At 65.7% G+C, this 12,566-nt stretch overlaps 1 protein-coding gene and 1 pseudogene across 1 annotated transcript in view; one reads left to right on the top strand and one right to left on the bottom strand.

Annotated features, from left to right (window-relative positions):
* Nucleotides 1-6,330, bottom strand: part of LOC128135831 (tenascin-X-like) — a 56,147-nt gene extending 49,817 nt beyond the window's left edge. The window contains 3 exon segments of the mRNA XM_052774904.1: nt 4,923-4,973; nt 5,247-5,385; nt 6,184-6,330. Of these exon segments, the coding sequence (XP_052630864.1) occupies nt 4,923-4,973; nt 5,247-5,385; nt 6,184-6,330 (337 nt within the window).
* A 776-nt stretch (nt 6,331-7,106) lies between these two features.
* Nucleotides 7,107-10,585, top strand: LOC128135853 (class I histocompatibility antigen, F10 alpha chain-like; annotated as a pseudogene).
* The last annotated feature ends 1,981 nt before the right edge of the window (nt 10,586-12,566 follow it).

Below are 12,566 nucleotides of genomic sequence, written 5' to 3'. Positions count from 1 at the left end.
ACCCTCCAGCAACTCCAGCAACACCAGTAACTCCCAGTAACCCCCAGTCTCCAGTAACATCAGTAACACCAGCATCTCCAGCATCTCACACCAGTAACACCAGTAACTGCAGCAACACCAGCAACTGCAGCAACACCAGCAACAACTCCAGTAGCACTGTAACTCCAGTCAGGCCCGTCTCCAGTAACTCCAGTCAGGCCCCATCTCCAGTAACACCAGTCACCCCCCAGTCTCCAGTAACACCAGCAGCAACCCAGCAACACCAGCAACTCCAGTCACCTCCAGCAATTCCAGTCACTTCCAGCACCAGCAGCAACACCAGCAACTCCAGTAACTCCAGTCACTTCCAGCATACGCAGCAACTCCAGTAACACCAGTAGCACCAGCACCAGCAACCTCCAGTAACACCAGTAAGTCCAGTAACCCCAGTAAGTCCAGCAACAGCAGCAACACCAGTAACTCCAGTCACCTCCAGTATCACCAGTAACTCCAGTCACCTCCAGCAACACCAGTGACACCAGCAGCTCCAGTGACTCCAGTAACCCCAGAGCCTCCAGTCACTTCCAGCATACACAGAAACTCCAGTAACACCAGTAACACCAGTAAGCCCAGTACCTCCCGTCCCCGATCCGTCCTTGCAGCTCACTGTGGGGTGGGGTCAGGGCCAGCGGGGGGGGGGGGCGTGGCCGGGGGGGCGGAGCCACATCCCACGCACCTGCCCCACATCTCCCACCCCACAAGTTTCAGGGGACCCAAACGTCCGGGCCCCCCAAGTCCCTGCCCCATAACCCTGCCCCATAGAGCACCCAGACGTCCGGGCCCCCCCAAATCCTGCCCCATAACCCCCCCCCCGCCCATAGAGGACCCAGGCGTCTGGGCCCCCCCAAGTCCTGCCCCATAACCCTGCCCCATAGAACACCCAGACGTCCGGGCCCCCCAAATCCTGCCCCCATATCCCCCCCCCATAGAGGCCCCAGACATCTGGGTCCCCCAAGTCCTGCCCCACAACCCCCCCCAAAGTGTGCCCCCCCCCCTCCCGTGCAGAAGCCGTGGGTCACAGAGGACGCAGGCGTCCGGGCGGGGCCCCCCTCCCCCCCCCATGTGTTTTATGGGGTGGCGGTCGCCACGGTAACCAAACATCTGGGTGGGAGCAGCCAGATGTGGGGTCCAGCTGCCAAAGCAGGGGGGGGAGCAGAAGGCCGCTCCCAGTAACACCAGTAACACAGCACAGCCTGCCCCACGGCTCCCAGTAAGACCAGTAACAACAGTCCCACCTGCCCCACAGCTCCCAGTGCTCCCCAGGAACCCACTATGGCCCGTCCCAGTGCTCCCAGTAACACAGCACAGCAGCACAACCCATCCAAGTGCTCCAAGTAACACCAGTAACACAGCACAGCCCACCCCAGTGCTCCCAGTAACACCAGTATCACAGCACAGCTTGCCCCACAGCTCCCAGTGCTCCCAGGAACCCACTATGGCCTGTCCCACTGCTCCCAGTAATACCAGTAATGCAGCACAGCCCACCCAACAGCTTCCAGTAACCACAGTCCCACAGCTCCCACTGCTCCCAGTAACCATGTTCCCACCTGCCCCACAGCTCCAGTGCTCCCAGTAACCACGTTCCCACCTGCCCCACAGCTCCAGTAACCACGTTCCCACCTGCCCCACAGCTCCCCATCCCCTGCGCCACGGGGGCCACACTGTGGGGCTATGGGGCCAAGCCATGGGGCTGAGCCGTGGGTCACGGGAGCCGTGGGTCAATGGTGCCATGGGTCAGTGGGGCTGTGGGTCAGTGGGGCTGTGGTGTCAGTGGGGCTGAGCCGTGGGGCTGAGCTGTGGGTCAGTGGGGCTGTGGGTCAGTGAGGCTGAGCTGTGGGGGCCCGAGCCATGGGGCTGAGCTGTGGGTCACTGGAGCCGTTGGGTCAGTGGGGCTGTGGGTCAGTGGGGCTGAGCCGTGGGGCTGAGCTGTTGGTCACTGGAGCCGTGGGTCGGTGGGGCTGAGCCGTGGGGCTGAGCTGTGGGTCACTGGAGCCGTGGGTCAGCAGGGCTGTGGGTCAGTGGGGCTGAGCCGTGGGGCTGAGCTGTTGGTCACTGGAGCCGTGGGTCGGTGGGGCTGAGCCGTGGGGCCGAGCCGTGGGGCTGCAGGGCGGAAGCCGTGGGGCCAAATCACGGGTGGGGCCGTGACTCAGCCTGGCCGGGTCCCCCCCCACCCCCCCCCACCCCCCCCGCTGCTGTTGTTGTTTGCTGCAGAACATGGGGGGCGGGGGGGGGGGGCGGGGGGGGGGGCCTCGGACACTGGGGTCCACTATGGGTGGGGGTCGGGGGTCACCCAGACCCCCCAGTCCCCCAGAAGGCAGTGGGGGAGGGGGGTTGGGGGGGGTGTCACTTGGGGGGTCCAACCGTCTGGGTCCCCTAAGGACAGTGGGGGGGGGGCGGGGGGGGGCACGTGGGTTCGCCACGAGGTCTGGCAGGGTCGGGGAGGGGGTGGGGGCCCGGGCGTCGGGGTCCCTTGGGGTGGGGGGGGGGGGCAGAAGGGGGGGGGCAGAAGTGGGGGGGCCCCGGAGGCGTGGGGCTCTTTGGCGAGGGTTGGTGGTTTTGGTCATCGCCCCCGGGTTGGGTGGGCCCGACACGTGTGGGGCCGGGGGGGGACGTGTGGGGCTGGAGGGGGAGGCACGTGTGGGGCTGGAGGGGCTGGGGGGACTGGGGGGGGCTGGGGGGGGACGGGGGGGTACATGTGGGGATGGGGGGCATGTGTGGGGCTGGAGGGGTTGGGGGGCACGTGTGGGGCTGGAGGGTGCTTGTAGGGTGGGGGGGGGCACAGGCATGTGTGGGGCTGAGAGGGGCCATAGGGCATGGTGTGTGGGGCTGGGGGGGCATGAAGGAGGCTGGGGGGGGTACATGTGGGGTGAGGGGATCCATGGGGCAGGGTGTGGGGCTGGGGGGGGTCTCTGGGGTACATGTAGGGCTGGGGGAAAAGATGGGGCATGTGTGGGGCTGGGGGGGATCATGGGGGATGTGTGGGGCTGGGAGGGGGTCCAAGGGACATATGTGGGGGCCGGGGGGGGGTGTCACAGTGATCTATGGGGCTGGGGAGGGTCCATGAAACACGTGGGTGGGGGGGCTGGGGGGGGGGGGGAGGAAGATGGGGCAGATGTGGGGCTGGGGGGTTGCTGTGGGACACATGTGGGACCACAGAGCCCGAGTGGAGCTGGGAAAATGTGTGGGGGCTGGGAAAATGTGTGGGGCACAGGCTGCAGCGGGGGGGGGGGGAGCCCGTCCTGGCCCAGCCCCCACGCCTGCTCCTGCCAAGGAATTTTCTCGGCCTCCATCAACAACATGAGGTCACCCGTGGGGGGGGTAGAGGGGGGGGGACAAGGGGGGACCCCAGGCGTCCGGGTGGGGGGGGGGAGGGGGCAGATGATGCAGACCATCGGGGGGGGGGGGGGGGAGGGGGGGGTGTGTCACAGGACCCCACCCCATGGAGCGCTCCTCCGCCCCAATCCCATGGGATGCTCAGGATGTGTGGTCACCCGTGGTCCCCCCCTGCCCCCCCCAGGTGGCCGGTGTCCCCACAGACACCCCAGGTGGCCGATGCCCCCCCCCCGCCCCCCCCCAAGGTGGCCGATGTCCCCATAGACACCCCAGGTGGCCGATGTCCCCCCCCCGCCCCCCCCCCAGGTGGCCTATGTCCCCACAGACACCCCAGGTGGCCAATGTCCCCCCCCCCCCGCCCCCCCAGGTGGCCGATGTCCCCATAGACACCCCAGGTGGCCGATGTCCCCCCCCCCCAGGTGGCCAATGTCCCCATAGACACCCCAGGTGGCCGATGTCCCTCCCCCCCGCCCCCCCCAGGTGGCCGATGTCCCCCATAGCCCCCCCCCCCAGGTGGCCAATATCCCCCTCAGCCCCCCCCCAGGTGGCCGATGTCCCCCCCCCTGGGTCCCCCCAGCCCCAAAGCTCTGTCCCCACTCCACGGGCTCCACTCTGCTGTCCCCATCCCGACCAACCCCACCCCCCCCGTCCCCACTGTCCCCCATCCTGGGGGGGGAGGGATGTGGGTCCCATAGACCCCCCCCAGGTGGCCGGTGTGTCCCCCAACCCCACCATGTGGCCGATGACCCCCCCCCCAGCTCCCCCCAGGTGGCCGATGTCCCCATAGACACCCCCCCAAGTGGCCAATGTCCCCCCCCAAGGCCACCAGGTGGCCAATGTCCCCCCCCCCGCCAGGTGGCGGATGTTCCCCCAGCTCCTCCCCAGGTGGCCGATGTCCCCATAGACCCCCCCCCAGGTGGCCGATGTCACCCCCCCCCAGCCCCAAAGCTCTGTCCCCACTCCACGGGCTCCACTGCTGTCCCCATCCCAGCCGACCCCACCCCCCCGTCCCCACTGTCCCCATTGTCCCCCATCTCGCCACCCTGTCCCCACTTGTGTGTCATGTCCGTGGCCCCCCCACCCCCCCCCGGTCCCCCATCCCCCCACCCCTGTCCTGTCCCCACTGTCCCCACTGTCACCTGGTACCTGGTGCCTCATGGGCACATGGGACCCCCAACCCCCAGCCCTGCCCCCACACCCCTCCCCCATTCCACCCCCGCCATCCCGCTGTCCCCATCCCTGCTCTTGGTGTCCCCATCCTGTCTCTTAGTGTCCCCAACCTGTTTCCCACTGTCCCCAGTGTCCCCATCCTGGCTCCCACTGTCCCCATCCCTTGCTGTCCCCATCCCCAGCTCCCGCTGTCCGTCCCCCTCCTTCCCCGTGTCCCCGTCCCCCGCTGTCCCCCCCTTGTCCCCCGCCCTGCAGCAGGCACCAGTAGCGGCTGCCGGGGGCGCAGGAGCTCCTTGGGGGACTCCAGCTCGTGCAGTCGTCCCCCCTCCAGCACGGCCACCCGCTGCGCCCAGCATGGCCAGGGCCACCTGCCCTGTCACCAGCAGCTCCGCTCACCCGGCCCTTGCGGCTCCAAAGATCTCCTGCTCCACCTGCGGCGGGGCGGCATCGTCAGTGGGGACCCCCGGGGTGTGGGGACAGAGGGGACATGGGGATCAGGGACCCACAGGACGCTGGGATTGGGGACCCCCCCCAGGACCAGGGGGCTGTGGGGGAGTGGGGACCCAGGGGACATGGGGACCAGGGTCCAAGGGCACACCAGGACTGGCGGCCAAGGGAACCCAGGTGCCAGGGGGACCTGGGGGACACCAGGACCAGGGACCGCGGGGACACAGGGACGTCGAGGAGGGGGACACACCTCCGACCTGTGTCATAGCCCAGGGGCAGGCGGGTGATGAAGGTGTGGGCACCCGCCTGGTGGGCTGCCACCACCAGCTGCGCCCGGCTCCACTCCCCCCGGAGGGAGTGGGAGAAGAGCACCGGCTCCTGGGGGACGACGGCCACCTGCGGCGGAGGGGGACGGCTGGGGACGCGGTGGGGACATGGTGGGGGACGTGGCAGGGGACGTGGCTGGGATGTGGCTGGGGACACGGCAGGGGATGTGACAAGGATGTGTGTGGTGGGCTGACCCTGGCAGGACCCCAGGTGCCCCCCAAAGCCGCCCTGTCACTGCCCCCCCTCAGCTGGAAGGGGGACAGAAAATATAGCGAAGGGCTCGTGGGTCGAGAGGGGGACAGGGAGATCGCTCAGCAATTACCATCACGGGCAAAAGGGACTCGACCTGGGGAAATGAATGTAATTTATTGCCAACCAAACCAGAGCAGGGTCATGAGGAATAAAACCAAATCTTAAAACACCTTCCCCCCACCACTCCCTTCTTCCCGGGCACACCTTCACTCCCCAATTCTCTCCCTCCTCCCCCCCAGCGGCGCGGGGAGACGGGGAATGGGGGTCAGGGTCCCCTCATCCCACCTTGGCTCTGCCGCTCCTTCCTCCTCGCACTCTTCCCCTGCTCCAGCACGGGGTCCCACCCACGGCACACAGTCCCCCACAAACTTCTCCAACGTGAGTCCTTCAGGGCGCATCCCCCTGCTCCGGCGTGGGGTCCTCCCCGGGCTGCAGGTGGACATCTGCTCCAGCGTGGACCTTTGTGGGCTGCAGGGGGACAGCCTGCCTCACCGTGGTCTTCCCCACGGGCTGCAGGGTGGATATCACTGAGTACTTGTGACAAGAAGACATCTTCACCAACCTCCAGGCATCTCCCCGACCTGCTCGTCACAGCAGTGTGGCATTCCAGCTGACGCCTGGGACGTTGAAGTCTCTGGTAAGGACAAGGGCGACCGATCCAGACATTTCTGCTGACTGTCTGTGGAATAACTCATCGGCGCTGGCATCCTGGCTGGGCGACAGGTAGCGGACACCCACTGTGCCATCTCCTTTCTCTTCCATCCCCTAATCCTCGCCCAGAGGCTGTCGACCACGTCGTCCCAAACCGTAACGGCCGTGCGGTCAAAGCTCTCCTTTCCATCGAGTGCGACTCCTCCACCTCACCTGCCCTGCCCACCCCTCCTGAAGGGCTGAGCGCCCTCCATCCCAGCAGTCCAGGTGTGTCTCCTGCTCAGAGACCATGAACAGGGGCCCTGAGAAGAAGGTCTTCTGCTCCGAGGTCACCCACGAGCGCCCTGAGAAGAAGGTCTCCAGCTGCGAGGTCACCCATGAGGGCCCTGAGAAGGTCTCCAGCTCTGAGGTCTCACAGACGGGTGCTGAGAAGGAGGTACCCGCCCCCCCCGGCCCCAGGCTGGGGGACACCAGTCCTTGGGGACAGCGGGAAGGAGGGACAGCAGGAGCAGGATGGACGTTGGTGTTAGGGGGACACTGGCGTGAGGGACAGCGGGAACGGGGGACACTGGGGGACACTGGGGGACACTGGGGGACACTGGGGGACCCCGGGTGGGGGCTGGGGAGGGTCCCGGGGGTGGGCTCCGAGGGTCCCGGGGGGGTGGCGGGGTCCCGGGGGGGTCCCGCGGGTCCCCTGTCCCGTCCCCCCCCTTCGCCCGTCGCCCGTCGCCCTTCCTCCGGCGCTTTCGCTTTCGCTTCCAACCTGCGGGAACGCGATCTGCCTGGCACCCGGTGACGTCCGAGGCGGCTCCAGGCTGCCATTGGCGGGCGGGAGGGAGCGGAGCCAATGGCTGGGAGGGGGGCGGGGCTTGAGCCACACGGCGTTTGACAGTCCGAGCGGGGCCGCAGAGGAGCGGAGCAGCGCGATGGGGCCGGGCCGGGGACTGGGACCGGGACCGGGACCGGGACTGGGACTGGGACTGGGACTGGGGCTGCTGCTGGGGGTCCTCGTCGGGGCGGCGAGCGGTGAGCGCGGGCGGGGACGCGGGAGGACCCCCCCCCACACCCCCCGGTCACCGGGACCCCCCTGGACCCCCCCGGACCGCCCTTCTCTTGGCACCGCGAACCCTCCCGGGCACTGGGACCCCTTCGACCCCCCCCCTTTCCGACCACCCCGGTCCCCCTCCCCGGTCCCAGGGACCCCCCTGGGAACACTCCCCCCACCCCTCCGGTTCCCCCTTCCCGGGCCCCCCCCCCGGATCCCCCTCTTCTGAGAACCGGGACATCTCCCCCACCCTGCCTCAGACCTTGCTGCTCCCTTGGACCCTCCCCCAGATCTGCTTTCTTGCACCTCCCTGGCCCCCCCCCTTCCCGAGCATCCCAGGTCCCCACCCCTCGGACACCTCTGGGACCCCCCCTTTCCTTGGCACCAGGAACCAGGACCCCCCCTCCCGCACACAACTCACTCCCCCAACATCCCCCCACCAGTCACATCCCCCCTGAAGCTGTCCCCCCCCCATCACCCCAATCTGCTCCCCTGGGACCCCCACCAGCCTCAGTGCCCACCCCTGGGACACCTCACCCCTGTCTCCCCCCACTGCCCCCCACCTCTAACCACCTCCCTGTGTCCCCACAGCATTCCACTCCCTGCGCTACTTCTTCGTTGCCGTGTCAGAGCCCAGCCCAGGGGTGCCCCAGTTTGTCATTGTGGGGTACGTGGACGGGAACCTCATTGTACGCTACGACAGTGAGACAGGGAAGATGGTGCCCCGGGCAGACTGGATGGCGGACAACCTGGACCAGCAGTACTGGGACACCCAGACCCAGATAGGACAGAGCAATCAGCAGAATGACCGCATTGACCTGAACACGCTGCGGGACCGCTACAACCAGAGCAGGGGTGAGTGTGGGGCTCCGTGGGGCTGGGCTGGGGCTCTGTGGGACAGGATGGTTCCTTCCCCCTGCTCCAAGATCTTGCTGTGCCCCACGCTGCTGCCCCCGTGTTGTGCCGGCCCTTGCCTGCCTGGTGTCACTGTCAGAGGGCTCCCAGCCACCCTGTCCCCCAGCCCGAGGGGGTCCCGGCTGCCCTGTCCCAGCCCCACAGTGCTTGGGATCCCCTGTCCTGGATCCAGGGGGGGCTTCTGGCCACCCCAGCCCAGCGCATCCCCCCCCACCACACACACACGGTGCCCAGGACTCCAGCCTAGGAGTGGCCGCCACGTCCCAGCCCCTCACCATCCCCACGGCAGTGGAGACCCCCAGAGCCAGAGGGGCTCCCACCCCCCAGTGTCCCAGGCCCTCGCCCTCCCCATGGTGCTGTGGCCCCCCATCCCAGAGCCAGAGGGGCTTCCCCCCACCCCATCCCATCTCCTTATCATCCCCGGCCCCAGCATTTGGGACCCAGCCCAGCCCCGCGCTGTCCCGGGGTGCCGTGGGGCTGGGTGCCAGCCCAGCCACGTCCTGGGTGCAGGGGGTCTGCGTCACGGCTTTACGTGACACCCTGAGTGCTGTGGGCCCTGGGCAGGAGGGGTGGGCAGCTCTCGTGCCGGTACCCGATCCCCCCCAAGGGTCATGCAGGGTTGGGGCGGGGGGCACTGCCGGGGGTCCGTGCCCCACTGAAGGCCCAGGGCTGCAGCAGCCCCTCAGCCCCATTTCCCTGGTCGTGTTTCAGGGGCTCACACGCTGCAGACCATGTACGGCTGTGACATCCTGGAGGACGGCAGCACCAGGGGGTATCGTCAGGACGCCTACGACGGGAGGGATTTCATCGCCTTCGACTTGGACACGATGACATTCACCGCGGCAGACGCGGCGGCGCAAATCACCAAGAGAAAGTGGGAGAAGGACGGGGACTGTCGCTGAGCAGTGGAAGCACTACCTGAAGAACACCTGCATCGAGTGGCTGAGGAAATACGTGAGCTACGGGCGGGCCGTGCTGGAGAGGAAAGGTGAGGGCGAGACGGGGACCCTGGGGACGGGCTGCTGTGGGAGCGTTGTGCCGGCTCTCACCGCCACCCCCCTCCCCAGAGCCCCCCATGGTCCGAGTGTCAGGGAAGGAGGCCCACGGGATCCTGACCTTGTACTGCCGCGCTTACGGCTTCTACCCGCGGCCCATCACTGTCAGCTGGCTGAAGGACGGCGAGGTCAGGGACCAGGAGACCGAGTGGGGCAGCATCGCGCCCAACAGCGATGGCACCTACTACACCTGGGCCCTCCATCGAGGCCCTTCCAGAGGAGAAGGACAAGTACCGGTGCCGCGTGGAGCACGCCAGCCTGCCCGAGCCCGGCCTCTTCATGTGGGGTGAGCGCGGTGGCCTTGGGCACGTGGAGCAGTGGTGGGCTGGGGTGGTTCCCCTTCCCCTCCTCACGGTCCTGCTCTCCCCAGAGACGGAGTCCAAGCTGGTCACCATCATCCTGGCGGTGGCTGTTGCCATCCTGCTTGTGATCGCCATCATGGCCGGATTCGCCTTCTGGAAGTACAAATCAGGTAAAGTGATGGGGCCGGCGAGGCAGAGGGGTGCGGGAGGAAGGCAGGGGCGGGGGGGCCGGAGGGGCTGCGGGCATGAGCCGCTGTGCTCTGGGGAGCCTCTGAGCGTGGTGGCCACGGTGGATGCTGATGCCTCTTTCTCTCTGCAGGGAGGAAGAAGAAGGGTTATGATCCGGCATCAGGTGAGTACCGGCGGCAGGTCCGGCTCCAGCCGCTGCCCAGTGCCGGGGCGGTCTTGCGGTTTGGGTTTCTGGCTGCTGCCGGCATTTCCTGATCCCCCGTCCTCCCTGTGCTGCCCGTCTTTAAATCCCTGTAGCAGGGACGTATGGAGGAGATCGTGTCTCCTCTCTGGTGCTCACGGCTCCATCCTGCTCTCCCAGTGGCTGCAGAGCGGCCGTGGCTCCCGGGCCGGCTCCTGGCACGTGCGCCGTGCCCGTAGCGAGGACGGGGCTGGCAGCTCACGGCTGTTTCTCTCTCACAGGCACGGACGGCGGGTCTGGCAGCTCAGCCAAAGGTATGGTGTGGGACCAGGGGGGATGGACGGGGCGCCCCAGCTCTTTGTGCTCCCCCGTGGGACCCGCAGCCGGAGCAACATCGGGCTGTGGGAGGGGTCACCGAGACCCCCAGAGCAGCGGGTTGGGGACAGGGAGGTGGCCCTGGGTGACGCTGTCTCTTCCTCTCGTCCCTGCAGGGCTCACCATCTAACTGCTCCACGCGGGGCCAGCACGTGGTTGGATTCGGCCCCCTGCTCTATCGCCGGCTGGACGCAGAGAGGTGCTGGAGGAGGCCGAGAGCTGCCTGCAGAGAGAGCTTGTCACGCTGCGCTTGCCCACCCCTGGCTGTGGTGGTGGCTCTTCTGGAGGGTGAACACCCTATTTTCTGATACTTGGAGAGCTGCAGTTATTACCGATATTCTTTAATTTTGAGGTTGCAGCTGATTTCTTCCGTGTGTGTGTACATTTCCTGGCATGAACAATAAATGCTGGTCCCCATCCTCCGTGGGGGCTGTGTCTCCTCACCCAGTGCCTGGTCTGTGCTCGCATCCTCGGGTCGAGGGCTGTGCTGGTTTTGGCTGGGATAGCGTTGACTTTCTGTATTGCAGTCCAGCGCGGTGCGGTGTTTAGGATTTGTGACCAGAACAGTGTTGGTAACACAGCGATGGATGTGAACAACGTCGGCAGAGCGTCAAGGACTTCTCTGTTTCTCACTCGGCTCCCCTGATGAATAGATGGGGGTTGCGCAAGCTGCTGAGAGGGGACACAACCAGGCAGAGAGAGAGATTGCAGGCCATGTCATGTTGTACTCAATGACAAAAAGGGAAAAAGCGGGTGTTGAGGGGGACAGGCCAGCTTTTCCTCAGGAACTAGCTGGCTATCGGCATCCTTGTGGTGGAGGTGGCGAGCTCTGAGGCCATGCAGATGGGCACTGGGAAGAGGATCTTCTGGTCTGAGGCCACGCCAGACGAGCACTGATAAGAAGGTCTCTCGCTCCAAGGCCACGCAGACGGGCACTGATAAGAAGGGCTCTTGGTCTGAGGCCACACAGATGGGCACTGATAAGAAAGTCTCTTGCTCCAAGGCCACAGACACTGACATTGAGAAGAAGGTCTTTTGCTCCGAGGCCACGCAGACGGGCACTGAGAAGGTCTGATATGAGGCCACGCAGATGGGCGCTGAGAGAAACGTCTCCCGGTTTGACGTCATGCAGACGGTCACTGCGACTAAACCAGGGGCTCCACTCTGAACTGTAATAGTTGCTCTTGCAGTCAAGGGGTCCCAGTGAAGTCCACACAGGGGACTCTTCCCCTGAGAGGGGGCAGAGGCAGAACGACCTGGTCCCTATCCCTGAGTGGGCTACGAAATACAGGGAACGATTGTGTCTGTCAGCCAGGTGAAGACATTTGCTCCCTGGTTGCTCCGATGCTGGGATGGTGGGGCTGACAGGCTGGAACTAGAAGGTAGGGAAGCCCAGCAGCTGGGATCCATTGCTAGGGACTGTGGGATTGATGGATCGGAAGAGGGGCAGCCAGCCATGGCCTCTGGAGGTGGCTCTTATGAGTGTGAAAGCAAAGTATCTACTCAAGGAAGATCTTGTAACCCAGCGAGGTCAGTGGTCCACCAGAGAGGAACATACCCGGTACCCGAGGGTGTTTGCGGTGGTCTGCAGTCCCATGGTCCTGGAAGCCCACGGGCAAGAATTGTGGGGGAAAAAACGGTGGCGAAAAAGGGACCATCCAGGAAGATTGCTGCTCCAGCTGCTGTCGAGCAATTGCCCAGGCACAGTAGATGGGCTGAGGACACCTCTCCTCCTTCTGATCCTGATCCAGTGGACGTACATCCACGTGGGGTCGACCCTCATGCCCAGTTCCATGGAAGGACCATGCTGGACTGCCGTAAGATCATACCTGTGACTACTGCTGGCAGCGCAGCCTGGACAAGAGAGAGACGTGGGCTCCTCTTGGGGTGAAAAGGGTTTTGGTTTGGAGTTGCAGGAGTCAGGTGATGAATGTTCTGATCAGGACGAGGGGTCCTGCCCCCGGCTGGGCAGGGGAAAGGGGACAAACGGATTCGATGGCCTGGCACATCAGCCCCCTGACTTGAAAGTAAGATACTTCAAGGGACTGAAGATACTTCAGGGATCCAAAGAGGCACCGGTGGGCCACTGTAGATACGGAGATGTATCCCATGGCCTTGTGCCCAGGTGGCCAAGGCAGCCAAGAGCGTCCTGGCTTGTGTCAGAAATGGCGTGGCCAGCAGGACTAGGGAAGTGCTCGTCCCCCTGTACTCGGCACTGGTGAGGGCCGCACCTCGAATACTGTGTGCGGTTTGGGGCCCCTCACTACAAGAAAGACATGAGGTGC

The sequence above is a fragment of the Harpia harpyja genome, chromosome 25 (assembly GCF_026419915.1).
Source record: "Harpia harpyja isolate bHarHar1 chromosome 25, bHarHar1 primary haplotype, whole genome shotgun sequence".
Classification (NCBI taxonomy): Eukaryota; Metazoa; Chordata; class Aves; order Accipitriformes; family Accipitridae; genus Harpia; species Harpia harpyja.
This window is presented reverse-complemented; position numbering and strand designations above follow the sequence as displayed.